Below are 15,008 nucleotides of genomic sequence, written 5' to 3' on the forward strand. Positions count from 1 at the left end.
AGGGGGGCGAGTTAAAGGAATGTGAGGTTGTGTGTATATGTGTAAGTAAGTGTGACTCTGTTAAAATAGAGACCCGGCCGTCCTGGTAATTACCACTCGTTTGAGAAAACATATACAGATAACCATGATCATATATGCTTTAATGTTTTTAAAATAGTGATAGTCGTTCTCATTGCAAATTAAGTTTATAAATGAAAGGAATATACCGAAAGCATATATTTTTTAATACCACTTTAAATATAAAAATAAAGTTTTACTAAAAATGCGTAAAAGTTTGCTCATATGCTGAATTTTCTAGACAATAATCACTGTTAGTACTGACTGCTACAATTTTTTAAGTGACACATATAGTTGTTGATGACGAGATCTATTCTCCGTTGTACATTAAGAAAGGCCCGTTTATTTCCTTATCAAATTATAAAAATATGTTTTCAAAGCAATCTTAAGGCTTTTAATGCGTTGAATGCCACCTTAATTTTACATGCTTATCTGTCTGGCCAAATGGTAAAAAACTTACAAACTAAATTAGCAAATATTTGGAAGATTTTGCTAGTTTTTAAAAGGTTTTGCATAATATATCTTTAAAAATGTGGTGAAATATATAAATCTACGAATTGTGATAAAATCTACTTAATTGAATTTATTAAACCAAGAATCACAATTAATAAACTACCACTTGAAAATATTTATTCGCTGTGCGAAACAAGTTGGCATCTTTGTGTATATAAATAAAACAATTTTTGTGTGTTCTATATTGCATTAATTTCTTCAAACCATTTTAGTAACGATGATAATATAAAAAAAATTAAACATTTACTTGAATTATATATTTCTAATAATCTTTTCCTCGCTGGTCACCGGTGACCCCCGTGGCGCTACGAAAAACTCAGTGCCGGTCACTGGTGACTCCCGTGGCATTCAACGTGTTAAAAGCTAAACCCGACAGGCAGAAATTTAATTCGCGTTATCTCTTATGATAAAACTATTATTATTAAAAAACAAAAAGAAAAACAGTTAAACTACGCAGTCTTACAGGAATCCTAGACTTGGCGACTTACTTGGACAAATAAGAACTTCAGTTTTTTAAAAAGAAACTACTATGAGATGATGCTAGAGCAGTGTTTCTTAACCTTTTTGGTACAATGGACCCCTTTTAAAAAATTTTAAGATGTCTCGGACCACCCCCCAGTGAAAAAAATAATTACAAAAAACAACAATTATTAGAAAACATTTAATTTCATTATTTTAAAAGTATACAAAATTTTTAAAACTAAAATTTTTAATGTGAAGGTTGTTGCTACTTTTCCTTTATTAATAAATTGAATTGAGGGATGGCTTTCGACAAAGCAACGCGCATATCATGTTCAACATTCAATCGACTTTGATGTTTTGTTTTTATTGTCACGAGACTGGAAAATCCCGCTTCGTTAAGATACACTGTATTAAGATACATTATAGCTGCCATAGCTCTCTTTACAAGCAATGGGTAGGCTTCTCTCACAGAAGACCAGATCTCTTCGAGTGTTTTTGAATCGAAATCCATTTTTAGCAAGGACTTTGTTCTACGATCAATAAGCTCATCTTTGACAAGGTTCATATTATCGATACAGTCAATATCACAAAGAAAAGGACTACGAATCCTCAACACAACTTTTATATTTATCACATCCAAATTAAAAATTTTTTTAAATGAAACTTGAAGTACTTCCAGGTGTTTACAGATTTCATTTTTCAAGTTATTCAGTAACAAATTATCTTGCCAAGATCCATTTTCAGAAAGCACTTCGTCCAATGTTTGAAAGTTTGCATAGATCTCATTTTAAATTCTATTTTTTCAAAGTGGCACTTTTAATAAGAATGCTTGTAATCTCTGAGTTGCATCCATGATGGTGATACCTCGCCCTTGATTTAAAAGACTTATATTGTTCATGTGGTTAAAAATATCTGCCAGGTAAGCCAATTTATATGTACATAAAATCTTTTTTTTTAAATATTCGAAGAGCGGGTTATTTTTTTCTTCTAGATTAAGTGATACTTCTGTTTCAACATGAAAATTCGTTTCAAAACCTGCCCTCGGGACAGCCAGCGCCCTTCTGTGTGGTACAGAAGTACCTCATGTTCTGCGTCCATTTCTTGACCCAATGTTTTAAAAAGACTATGATTAAGAACTCTACTTCTAATAAAATTCACAGTTTTAATAACTATTGATAATACTTCTTTTAAGCTGATTGAAAGAGCTTTTGTAGCCTGTGCATGTCTATGCAAAAAACAATGAGTAACAAGATCATTAGGAGACTCTTTTTTTACCAACAGGGCAAAACCAGATTTATTGCCTAGCATAGCAGGTGCTCCATCTGTACAAAGTGAATGAAGTTTTTCTCTCCAGTCAAAGTCGTGTTTGGTAAAGAAAACATTTAACATTGCTACAATATCAACTGCCTTTGTAATTTGCAAAAGAGTCTCACTAAATAAGAATTCCTCTTTGATAGTATCAATTCATCGACGATCTGTTTCAAGATATTGCAAGAAATTTCAACTATTCTTGAATGTATCACATCATTTGACAATGAAATAGCTTCAAGTTTTTTTCTCTGTTCCAGTCCACAAACTAATTCAACCATTTTCAGCGCACATGGCTTAATTAACGTCTCTCCGTTAGTCTGCGGTTTCTTGCTTTTGGCAATACGATATGTAACTTTGAGAGATGCCTCAACCAGAGGTTTTTGTGGTATACCAAATCCAAGTTTGGGTAATGTTCCAGATTTCAAAAACTGGGCTTTCTTCTTAGTAAAAAATGCTAGATCTAGTAACCTGGACAAGGTATCAAATGTACATAGCTTTATTGGGGATGATAAGAAATAGCACAGCGGACGTCATCAGGGGGTTGCCTCTGATGGTGCAAACTGAAAGTCGGTTAGTGGAGGATGTTAAAAATATGACAGGGCTGACTGTGTGCAGTCAGCACTGAATTTGAGGTATCTCGATCACGTAGTTTCAAATATGTACCTATGTATTTTTATCTTTTAGAAGAAAAAAAAAGATCAATGATTAAATATTATTGATCCAAACGTTTTAAAAATTAGGAGAAGTTGGCGGACCCCCAAAATATGACCCATGGACCTCTAAGGGGTCCATGAACCACAGGTTAAGAAACCCTGCCTTAAAGTAAGGTCATATCCAAAGTGAGAAACGAGGAAGCGAAAACTTCCGCTCACGCTTCAGAATCAGTTTTTGTTTTCATTCAGAGCAAAGAAATGGCATCTCCGAGGAAAGTATTTACGTTTTGGCTTTAAGCTCGGTTAATAGTTAACTTAGCTTTGCTATAAAATGAGCAAAATGCAAGCAAAAAGAAGGCTGTATAATGTTTCAAGAGTTGGTGATGTTGATATACGTTCGCTCTGGGATCTTGGAATCCATTTGACTTGCACTTTGGAGAGAACCTGTTTGCATTTGGCGTGCAGATGCAAACAGGTTCTCTTCATAAGGATCATGGTTTTTTCTTAACTTGCAGCAGAATATAGTAAAAATAAAAAACTCAACACAATTCATAAAAATTTTAATGCTATATTGTAATGTGAGATTTACAATCACTTCAAGAAATTGAACAACTAAAAACAGTTACTATTTTTTATAAGCTATTTATCTAAATCACTGAGGATGTCGAATTCGAAAATAGATTCTACTTTTTTGCGGAAAATCATGTATCGAGAACTTTTCTGAGTAAAGTTGCAAAAACATTGATGAAAATTTAATAGTTAGATCTAAAGTTCCTTGAAAAATATTTTCTTTTTTTAATTCATTGTATATTATATATATCGCCATTTCTTTTTATCGTGTCGTTCATTTTTTTTCCAGTTCATTGTGTATTTAAATAAGTTCTTTGAAGCATTTCAGGTTTTCTTATTCATTGTCTGTTATGTATATCACAAATTCTTTCAAAGAGGCAGGTCTGTTTTTTTCCTTCTTTCTAATCGCTGCATATTATGTATATCACAAGTTCTTTAAAACGTGTTGGTTTTTTATTATTGTTCTTCAATTCATTGCATATCTATATCACTAGTTCTTAGAATTCTGTGTCTTTTTAAATCATACTATATTATACATAGGACAAGTTCTTTAAAGTATGTAGTTTTTTTAATTATTATTTTTCAATTCAATATTTAAAACTAGAACACAAGTTCTTAGAAGTCTGTTGTTATTTTCAAATTTATATTATATTATGTATGTCACAATTTCTTTAAAATGTGTACTATTTATTATTATTTCTCAATTCATTGTTATTGTTTAGTACACAAGTTCTATGAATTGCGTCTTTTTTTTAAAAATTTATTACATATTCTGTAGATCTTTGAAGCGTGAATCTTTGTTTATTACAAGTTCCTTAATGCGCGTTGCTTTATTATTATTTTTATTCAATTAATAGTATATTTAGATCTCAAGTTCTTAGAAGCATGCTGTTTTTTAAAAACTCATTATGTAAATTACAAGTTCCTTAACGTGTGTAATTTGTTTTAATTATTTTATGATTGAGAACACTAGTTTTTTGGAGTGAGTCGTTTTTTTTCTTTCAATTTATTATACATTATGTAGATTACAAGCTCTTTTGAGAAGGCGTGTCTTTTTTTAAATTCAGTGCACATTACGTCAAGTACGAATTCTTCAAAGTGTGTCGTTTTTTTTGTAGATACTTTTTAATTCATTGTATATTATGTAGTTTATACATCCTCTACAGCGTTTTTTCCTCCTATTTTCTTCTTCGTAGAACATGTCATCCTATTCGTTAAGTCAGAAGAGGGTAAATTAGAAATTTCATATCTCAAAATATAAAAGACCAGTGACTGATTTTGATGTGTTGCATCTAAAACTGCAAAGCTGATAATATATGCAAAATAATATTTTCCATTCGTTTAGCAATCTTTTAAAATACTAAACTCGTAATTCTCTAAAAAAAACAGAAACAAATAAATAAGTTATTTATTGAATACATTGTCCATTTAAGTGGGTAGTATTTAAAACAGTATTCTAATTAAAAAAGATTATTTGGAAATTAATAAGAGATTTAACTATCCAGTGTTACAAAAATTATAAATAAAAAAACAGGTGAGAAAAAAATGTAATATAATATCTGGTCTTAAAAATTAACTTATTAAAGCATGCTTTTTCCAGCTTTGAAATATCCAGGACTGCCTGATTTCATTGGCTAACCTTCATGACCCGGATATCATAATATTTTCGCAATGAATATTTGACTAACATAATATTCGTAACATTGATTATTGCAATATGAGTATTAAATTAATATTGTCGCAAATGAGCAAGGAAGGCGTTAAAAAATGCTATCAAAACTTAATGAATGCAAAACGCGAACGGGGCAGAACCTCTTAACTGTTTTGGTTTGAGGTTCAGGCTCGCCTCATAAGTAAGGTTATATCCAAAATGGGAAAAGAGGTTCAACTGGTAAGGTAACGAGGTTTACTTTATGCATAAGGAAGCGAAAACCTCTACTCACGCTTCAGAATCAGTTTTTGTTTTCATTCAGAGCAAAGAAATGGCATCTCCGAGGAAAATATTTACGTTTTGGTACTAAGCTCGGTTAATAGTTAACTATGTCTTAGAATGAAAACTTGACTAGTTGTCTATTACCTCCGAGAAAAGCGGAAGGAGAACCAGATGATTGCCTTAAAAGTGTTTCTAATAAATAGAACTCAATTCTTTTCAATTTCTCTCGGCAGTCAAACAGGTCTTTGCTTTCTCTAGTAGTGATTTGTCAGATTTTGATAGCATGTAGTAGTGTGATAGTCTTGCGTTTTCCCCGTCATTTAATAATAATTTGTTATCCTTTTTGATTTTTTAAAAGGTTTATAAATGCATATTGATTACAAAACACCCTGCGAGTTACTGTAACATTAAGCTGAACTAGAAAATGATGTTACCTACTTTTATTAAGCTTCTAAGTTTGAAATGGCAATTTGTCCTTGATTTGTACATCAATGAGTATAATTTCAATTATTTAAGGGCGAAATCAATATATACGACTTAAAAATGTATACTTTTAAGATTAACTTTTCTATTTTGCTTATGAAGTTTCGAATGTTTTATTTTTCATTGCGGCTCTTCTGTTTAAACTAAAATGAATTTCAAATGTCTTTAGACAGTATGCTTATATTCTACTTACCATTATAAGGGCAAACAAGTCCTATTTCATAGTAATACTTTCTCTCTTTCCTAGGTTCACCTTTGTGAGGAAAGTAGTGTTCAGCATCAAAGCCTGCTACAGCACAATTTGAGAAATCTTTCCTACAGCAACGTTTGCATGCGCCGGATAGAAAATCTTCGTAATTGTCACACATCGCACCTATTTGCAATCCTGCGGGGTGGTTAATGGACACTTTGTAGAATTGCAGTACTTGGAGGTGATTGCATATTGGTGGAACAAGAATTGATACAATGGCTAGGTAAAAAGGAAATAATAGTATTTTATCTCTTTGTAATCTTATCTTTCGTAGGCGTCTCAATCTAATGCGATTTTTCCAGTCTGCACGTGTTTCCCGTCTCGTTACCATTTTCAGGAAAAATCCTTCTTTTTCGTTTCAGTAAGAAATTTAAACATGCTGGCGTGTAAAAAAAAAACGTAAAATTTATTGAAACCAAGGAAATGGAGAGGAGAAAAGTGGGGAGAGGAAAGATCTAGAGTTATTTTGAGACGCCTATTTCACTGACCAAGCGTGTAGAAAATGTCATGCAATGTTTCTGCGATTGTCAATTTCTCCGTTCTTCAAACAATCCCTTTCCGCGCACTCTACGATTCAATCACTAATTTCTGTTTCTCACCAGAGGTCAGCAGTTTAAAGATTTATCGATAGTACAAAGTAACTTTTAATACAGGTTATCGGAACATAATGTTTCAGAGAGTGTGGTGAGGAAGCTAGGTTGTTTGTACCATCATCTGCTGTACTGCAATGTGTATATATGCCAGCTTTGTCTCCGAATTATCATTACAGATTACTCTGTCCCCACCCCCAATAGCCCAATAGTACAGCTTCCGTATAATCTTAATAACCCATGGAAAAAGTATTTATGAAAGATAATCGGATGCCTAATTGGAATCGTACAAGGAAAATTAATTAATAAAATATCGCTATGGTGAGATTGTAGGAGGATGTATACAACGAATAATTTTAGAAACTATGGGCAATTGACATAACTTAATATAAGAATACTAGTAAATAATCCACAACAAACGTAAAAAAAGAAAAATTTTTTCACGACATGTCTTTCAAAAGATACTTAAAAAGTTTGACCATTGAAAAGAGAAATCCTCTCACCTTGTCAGTTCAAATTTTCACACTTTCTAAAATAATTTTAATATCGTTATATACACTTTCTAAATAGATCTAGAGCAAAATGAGATTAGTGATACTTTCCAAGAGGAAACTAAAACAATTGCAAGTATGTGGAGAATTCTCTGCTGATATTCATTTTTCTTCCTGAATTTACGTGTAATAAATTCTGATTTTTCTGTTCAGTCAGTTTTGAACGAATTTCTAAAATATATATTCGAAATTTTTAACGAAACGAAAGAAATACAACAGCATCTATCCTGAGTTGAAGGAGGTTTGAATTCGCCCCAGCAATCGAAGCCAGTATCACACCGTGGTACATGTGCAAGTGATGAAAACGGCACGTAAACGGTTGTGTAAATGAGGGTTTTCCTCGGATATCAAACTGATTTTAATCTTTTCAGCCACACCTCCCTATGTAAAGTAAAGTAAATTACTCCATACAGTTGTTGCTCTTTTTCAGAAGTAATTTGAAAAATTTAAATATCTTTTGTGTTATAAATATTACTCTACACTATCTGACGTGTAACGGAAACTTTTGACGTAATTTTAAACAAGAGTGCCTAAAACATAGCATACTATTAAAGGCATTTATTACGGAGCATTACGAATAGAGAAATTTTATTTTCCCTGATTGATGCTTCTTCTAAGTCGAATCCATACAGAAATGCACTTTTTTTCATTTATATAATGCAGATGAATCTTAATTTACAATACAACAGAGATCAACATATAGCCTGCTTTTCAATTGTACTTACCATACAAAGAATCCCCTTTTAAAATAGCTTCCACAATTTCGTAATAACAAGACAATTCTAAGACTCCGCCATTGGGATAGAAGTCAGCATGACCAATTGGCTTTATCTGTCCCACAATTTGTGCTGCAATGTTAACATTTTAAATCCATGTTTTATTTGCAGTTTTTATTTACAAATTTTCGTAGAATATACACTATGGTGGTCATAAGAAACGAACGTTCAAATATCCTGGACGGCACACTCTAGAGGTGCCAACTGGTATAAAACTATTATTCTGAACATCCTACTGTTAGTAGAAAACCAAAGTTAAACATCACTGGAAGAAGTCAGAAAGCGGGTGAGCAACCTCTTTGGTAAGCCTGTGAATGGACCAAGGGTCTATAGTAATCGAATCTTATTAAAATATTCTGAGATAAGGGGCTAGACTTTGTGCGTTGTTACCAAAATGCAAATGGGGTCCCAAAGGGGGGAAGCCATCCCCTACGAAGATTATCAAAATTGTGACACCGTATTTTCAAATCATCCTCCCTGGATGATTCGAAGATGTTTCCCAGAGGGATACTTACAATATATTGCTTCATTTTTTAGGTCTTCACTTGGATCTAACACAGCAATTAGCTTAACTTTTGTCTAGATGCTTACGCAGAAGAGACAGATACTTCTAAAAGTATCCATTTAGGCAAATTTATATCCGAAAAATTATTTAGCTAGTTGAGGGCTTCGCCATCCACTAAAACCACCCTAATATGCACTCTACAAAGTAAAAAATTGAATAGCTAGTTCACCAATTGATTGTTATCGCCGTGAACTTTCTTTAGTTGATTTCCTTACTATCATTATTCTAAGGTCCATGAACATTTTCACGATTTACTAAATTTACCACGTTTACTAAATTTTATCACACATTATTAAATCCTATTTTGTTGTTCATCTTACCAAAATTATAACTAAAAAATCCGAAGAATCATTACCATTGTGTACCAATATCATTATCATGCGCTTCTGGGAAAATTTCTGAGATTTTTGGTGTTCCCATAGAGCAAGAAAAACGGTAAACTTTGCCATATTCAGGTAGTTTTAACTTTGTTCTTTTTCTTAGTGTTTATGCCAATATATTCTATACAAATATTATGAGAATTACGAGTCTAGAAAAGTGAAAAAAATCTTTGTTTTGATTGATACTTAACCGAGGGAAGTTATTGTAACTTTCTTCTTCATGAAACTCAAATATCGATAGAAACATAATAAAATAATTTTTCAGTAATTATTAAAATATTTTCACTGTGGTTGAAAAAGAAGAAAATAAAATCCCTCCTCTGTTTGAAGGGGACCCTTAGCAATTTTTCAATAGGCAGTATTTTTTTTAACGTCTGGATAAGGGCGATATTTTGAACTATGGTTTTGATTTCATACACTAATGAAGGTTCTGGTTGACATACTACAGAAGCAAAGCTGCAGTATGTTCATTTTGCATCCTTACTTGTGAATTATTCCCCTTGCTTTACTTTATTCACATAAATGTTCATTATTAAAATACATCATTTGACGCTATATTTGTTTATTCACATAAGAAGAGAAAATTGGAGATAACTCTATTCTCCGGTTTTTAAGCCAATTGAATTTTTTCAATTCTTAACTTCCATTTCCCTTGTGTCACGAACCTTGATCAATGTTACAAAACTGTCAAAGTGGCTTTTAGATATTTCGCTAATAGGAAACTTGTATATAATAAATAATTTCTTATTGTCAAAATATCAAACTTAATATTATTTTAACTCAAATTCCCTAAAATGATACGTAAATCATTTATGGGTCATTCTCACTAAAAAGGTATAAATAGACTAAAGATTTTTCTTAAATTAAAGTAATTAAAAAAGTGATAAAAATGACATAAATGCCTTTATTTATTTTCGTTATATGTCCTTATAATAATGGCCAAGTTTTCTATTTTATTTTTACCAGATTTAAAATATTTTAAATTCTGCCTCGTCCAAGGAGGAGATGTAAAAGTCAACGGAGGAGACATTTTATTTCATGAAATATAAAATGTCAATGAAGATTAATTCATTAACTATTGGGTATAACTGATTTGAGTTTAACATTAATAAGTAAATAATAAAATATTTCATTCTTAGAGATGGAGCTACTTCCGATTAATCATGCTGCTATGAAAGGAAACATCCATTTTTAACCTAGGTGTACACTTTTTTAAGTAACTCTTACTGAATATTAATAAATTAAAATGTACAGACTATTGAAATAAAAATTCAGACTCCACATGAAAGTTGAGTGCTGAGGGTACTCTTTTATGAACATTTTATGCAAGTTAAACATACTGTCATTCAAATAACGTTTCTGTTTTTTCTCTTTTTCTTCTTGTTATTGTTTCTTTTTTCCCTGGGTACAAACGGCTTGCTCTATCAATTTCTAGAAATTTAAGTATATTTAATCACGATTTTTCTGTCAAATCTTTTTCCAATACAGATTTTGAAGTTTCTTGCTCTTTTGTTTAATTTTTTTATTTTCTTCAAACAATATAGGGTTTTCCTTTAATTTCTGTCTAACTTGTCTCATACTAAGTTTTTTCTGTTCCCTTCTCTTTTGCATTTGAGCATTTGATTGCTTTCTTTTTTTACGTTTTGGTTTTGCCATTTTTTTCTTATTATTTGAAGAGAAAATAAATGCTAAACATCACAGAAATTATTTAGAAAAATTGCCAATATTTACTTCTCCGATAAGAAAAAGTTAAACTTAATTGATTTTCTTTAAAAATACAAACAAATTAACACATTTGTTCCATTTTAAAAAATATCAATTAAAAGAAAATAGGTTTTCAATTATTAAAATTGTATTATGGTTATCTAACACATTGTCTCTTCCATTGACTGTGTCTTCTCCATGGACTTGTTATGTCCACGGAGGAGACAAAAACTAGTTCTTGAATTTTACTGAGTTTTGATTTTAAAGTTACAAAAATGGTGCAATTATTTTTATTAAATATACTATTTTTGCAATCAAAAGTTCATCGATCAAAAATAAAATAATTTTCTCTTACCTTCTTTATGATGTCCACGGAGTATACGGTGAGAACTTTGCCAAACCCCATTTGAACACAACAATCCAACACTGACATCAAAGAGAGCAAAAGCAACTGATAGTTAACATTAGAAAATAGAATGGTTATCTTTCCCAGCAGCTGTCTTTTAGGGATTTCGCATATGCTGCCCTTTATTGCATATTTACCGAACTATATTAATTGTCCATGGAGGGAGATTTCATTTTTGATGGACAAAGTTTACTAGTAATTTACTTTATAATGATAATTTTTTTAAAAAAAATATTAAATAAAACGTTACTATAAACATTTAACTAGTTAAAACTACAAAAATCATTAAAATAACATTTAAATTGTTTAACAGCTATTAAAAATTATTTTGTGTCTCAGACATAAGGACGTCCATGGCGGGGATTTTGAAGTCATGTTTATTAAAAAATAAGAATGAAATATTAAATACATTTAGCAGAAATGCATATGATTTGTTAGTTAGAACTTTACGAAAAATGATGAAGAAAAATATTAAGAAATCTGCTGTATTTCCTAATATTTATTACTAAGGAACTTAAAAAAACCACCTTTTTGTGAGAATGACCCTTATCCACTCCGTTTTTCAAATTATATTTAACAGGAATGGATATATTCGATTTATTCTTCAATTTATTTTTCATATAAAGTGTTTTAAATTAAACTGATGGATTATAATTTTTTTTAAAACAGAAAATAGTTCTTAATCTTATCTATATGAACTTGTGATAGATTACAAGATGATATGGACCTGTTTTTAGTTCAAAAATGTTTCAACAGGTGGCGCTACAAGTACTAAACTTGAATATCATAGAAAAACAACTGTAAATTAATAATACATTTTCGAAATATTTCAGTGAATGAATATCACATGACAGTGGTTTCTAAATATTCACCATCAGTCACAATGTCGTAATCAGGCAACGGACTGTTTATACATCAAAAAGCAACGGAAAATGGTAGATGAAGCTTAAAGAGCCACCTGTCAGGAAATTTTTGATATAAAAACAAGAATTCTGGGAGGAATGATTATGCCCTGTCTCATAAATTTAGTATTATGAATTTTTAAAACCGCAGTCTAATTAAGAAAGCTTTTTCAAAGAAAGTTGAAAAAAAAAAATAAAAAAAGAGAAATTTTCTTCTGAGCACATCCTTACTTTCATAATTTTTGCTTATTTATTTATTTATTTTTTACATGAATAACTATTACTTACGGAAACAAGTTCCACCATTGGAATGCATGACATCAACAAAGTGGGCTTCTTGATAAGCTGTAGTTTGCGGGAATTCCCTTTCTTTTATGTTAACTACTCCAGGTTCTAAAACTATAATGTAATCAAAAGAAACTTTGTGATTTCTGTTAAAAAATAACCAAGTTCCCGTTCAAAGTTTTGCGAGTTAAAAATAATACAGTTCTTGTTTTATGTCCTGATATTTCAGCGTGCTACTTCAGGTTATAAAACCGTAATTCATAAAATAAAACTTGAGGATTACTGCTTGACTTGTGAGTTAAAAGTAATACAGTTCTTGTTTTAAGTCCTGATATTTTCCGCGTACCATTTTAGGTTATAAAACCGTAATACATAAAATAAAACTTGAAGATTACTGTTTGACTTGTGAGTTAAAAATAATAAATTAGATAACATACAATTCTCATAAATATTCATATTCAAAAGGAAATTAACATACATACATTTGTTACATGCGTACATGTGTTTGGGAACTAAAAATGGAAATTCAGTTAAGAAAAACATAGTTTTATGTTTTTTCATTTATTTTTCCTTTTAATTATTCATATGCAATAATTAAGTTATTATAAAATGCAACCTAAAATAAAATTAATAAAAAGCATAAAAAATAAAGTTGAAATCAAAAAACTAAAATGGGAATTAAAATCAAAATTTTTTGAAAGTTTGCTTTTAGTTTTTAATTTTTACTCTGTAATAAGTAAGTTCTTTAAATTATGAATAATCATATAACCTATATGGATAATACAGAGAAATCATGATGCAACTTTCAATACGTACGTGTCATTCTTCTGATTTTATGACTTGATTTCCACTCCCTTATAAATTTGCAAGCCGTAGTTACCACATACGAACCAGCACTGTGACCAATAAGGTAAAATTTCGAACCATCTTCGTAATTATTTTGCAACTAGAAAAATAATAAATAACGTTTCAGAATATAAAATAATTGTAACAAATTAATAAATTAAATATGTGATATTTCATAATACAAATATAAGTTGTATTTGAAAGTATAAACACTTTTGAATACAATTCTTAATTTTTCATCTAAATAGAGTCAATTTAATGTTTCAGTTTCATTGTTAGTTAAAACAGTTAAAAACTAGTTTTTTGCAATTAAATGTTTCATTATTGATTTTTAGGGTATATGCCGCGTGATTTTTAACACATCTAAAACATAATTGCTACGATTTGTGATAAATTATAAGTTAAACGTTAAGAAACAAATGTTTCATTGTTAGTAACAATTTCTTGCAAGTTCTCGTTTAAACACTATAGAACAGGGGTCGGCAACCTGTTTGTCCTTAAGGGCGCAATACTAAATTTGAAAATCACCGAGGGCGCATATTTTACAGATAATCATGCATAATCCTAAACTCAACTGACTACTTGCTGTATATCGCCGTTCGACAAGAGTTAAGTAAATCGCTCTGGCTATCATACATTTACAAATGGTTAATATATTACACACCTTTTAATTTAACTATTTTAACTTAAATAAAGTAATTAAAATATTTTGGCGTCATGTAACGACTAAATGAAATACTGGATAATTAATAATATTTTAGAACAAATCCTTTTTATGATTTAACCTCAAACAATATTTCATTACATTCTTCGGAGATTCTTCTGAGATTCGGATTGCTATTTCTAGAATAATTACTTTATCACACATATACTATTATACTGATTAATCAAAAAATTTGAATAACTACATCGACTTACAGTTGCAACTAGAATAAACAACCTTAACTTACAAATGCATCTAGAGTCACAACATCAATGTCAACTTACCATAATATTCTTGATTACAAAACCCATCTGCTCTCCAACAACGTAAGAATTTGTAACTCCACCAACCGGATCTGGAAAATTTCCCCAAGTCCAATCGACTAAAATTACGTTATAGTTTCCTTTTACGAAAAATTGATCTTTATATTCCTAAAAGAATACGATAAAGGAATATAAAATGGTCACATTACAATAATTTTACTGTTACAATGAAAAATGATTTGTACATTGCGCAAAATAAAAAAAATGAAAAATATGAAACACTTTATATTAGTACTAGGAGGCTTCGCCCCCTGCTCGCTGGTGCTCTCCAACCCCCGGAACTGCTATCGCACTTCCGGGAGTTGGAGAGCTCTCTCATTGGGTTGCTTTGCTCGCTCATTGGATATGTTTTTAACGTCTAGCTTTTATATACTTTTTTGAACACTGAAGTCCCGAAAACTTTTCACTGTAGAAAATTCTAAACCTGTGCATTTCAATATTAATTTGAAATCGCAAACAGTTCACATATTTTTTGTAATCACACTATTCTAAATTTCAGTTGTTGAGAAAAGTAACTGTTGTAAGTTTTGTTTTAAAGTCTTTCCCACCAGAGGGCTAAAACCATGTGTTGTAAAACAATATGAAATAGCAGTGAACGCCGCACCGCATGTAAAGCATCGGCTTCGATGAAGATAATTTACGATGACGATAAGATTTTTTTTATAATTCGGTGAGAATTCACCCGATTAGACATATGATGCTCACTACGTGCTCTTGGGCACCGAAGCCTATCAATTAAAACGTA

The 15,008-nt window shown here is 30.8% G+C and overlaps 1 protein-coding gene across 1 annotated transcript; it reads right to left on the bottom strand.

Annotated features, from left to right (window-relative positions):
* Positions 1–3,540: 3,540 nt before the first annotated feature.
* On the bottom strand, positions 3,541–14,371 carry LOC107436134 (pancreatic triacylglycerol lipase; the record flags this gene model as incomplete). The annotated part of the gene is given in 6 exon segments (XM_043055892.2): positions 3,541–4,942; positions 6,176–6,451; positions 8,099–8,221; positions 12,395–12,505; positions 13,208–13,337; positions 14,225–14,371. Coding segments are annotated over 6 exon segments (822 nt in total), but the record flags the coding sequence as incomplete, so codon positions are not given.
* Positions 14,372–15,008: the final 637 nt, after the last annotated feature.

Source organism: Parasteatoda tepidariorum, unplaced genomic scaffold, assembly GCF_043381705.1.
Source record: "Parasteatoda tepidariorum isolate YZ-2023 unplaced genomic scaffold, CAS_Ptep_4.0 HiC_scaffold_910, whole genome shotgun sequence".
NCBI classification, from domain to species: Eukaryota; Metazoa; Arthropoda; class Arachnida; order Araneae; family Theridiidae; genus Parasteatoda; species Parasteatoda tepidariorum.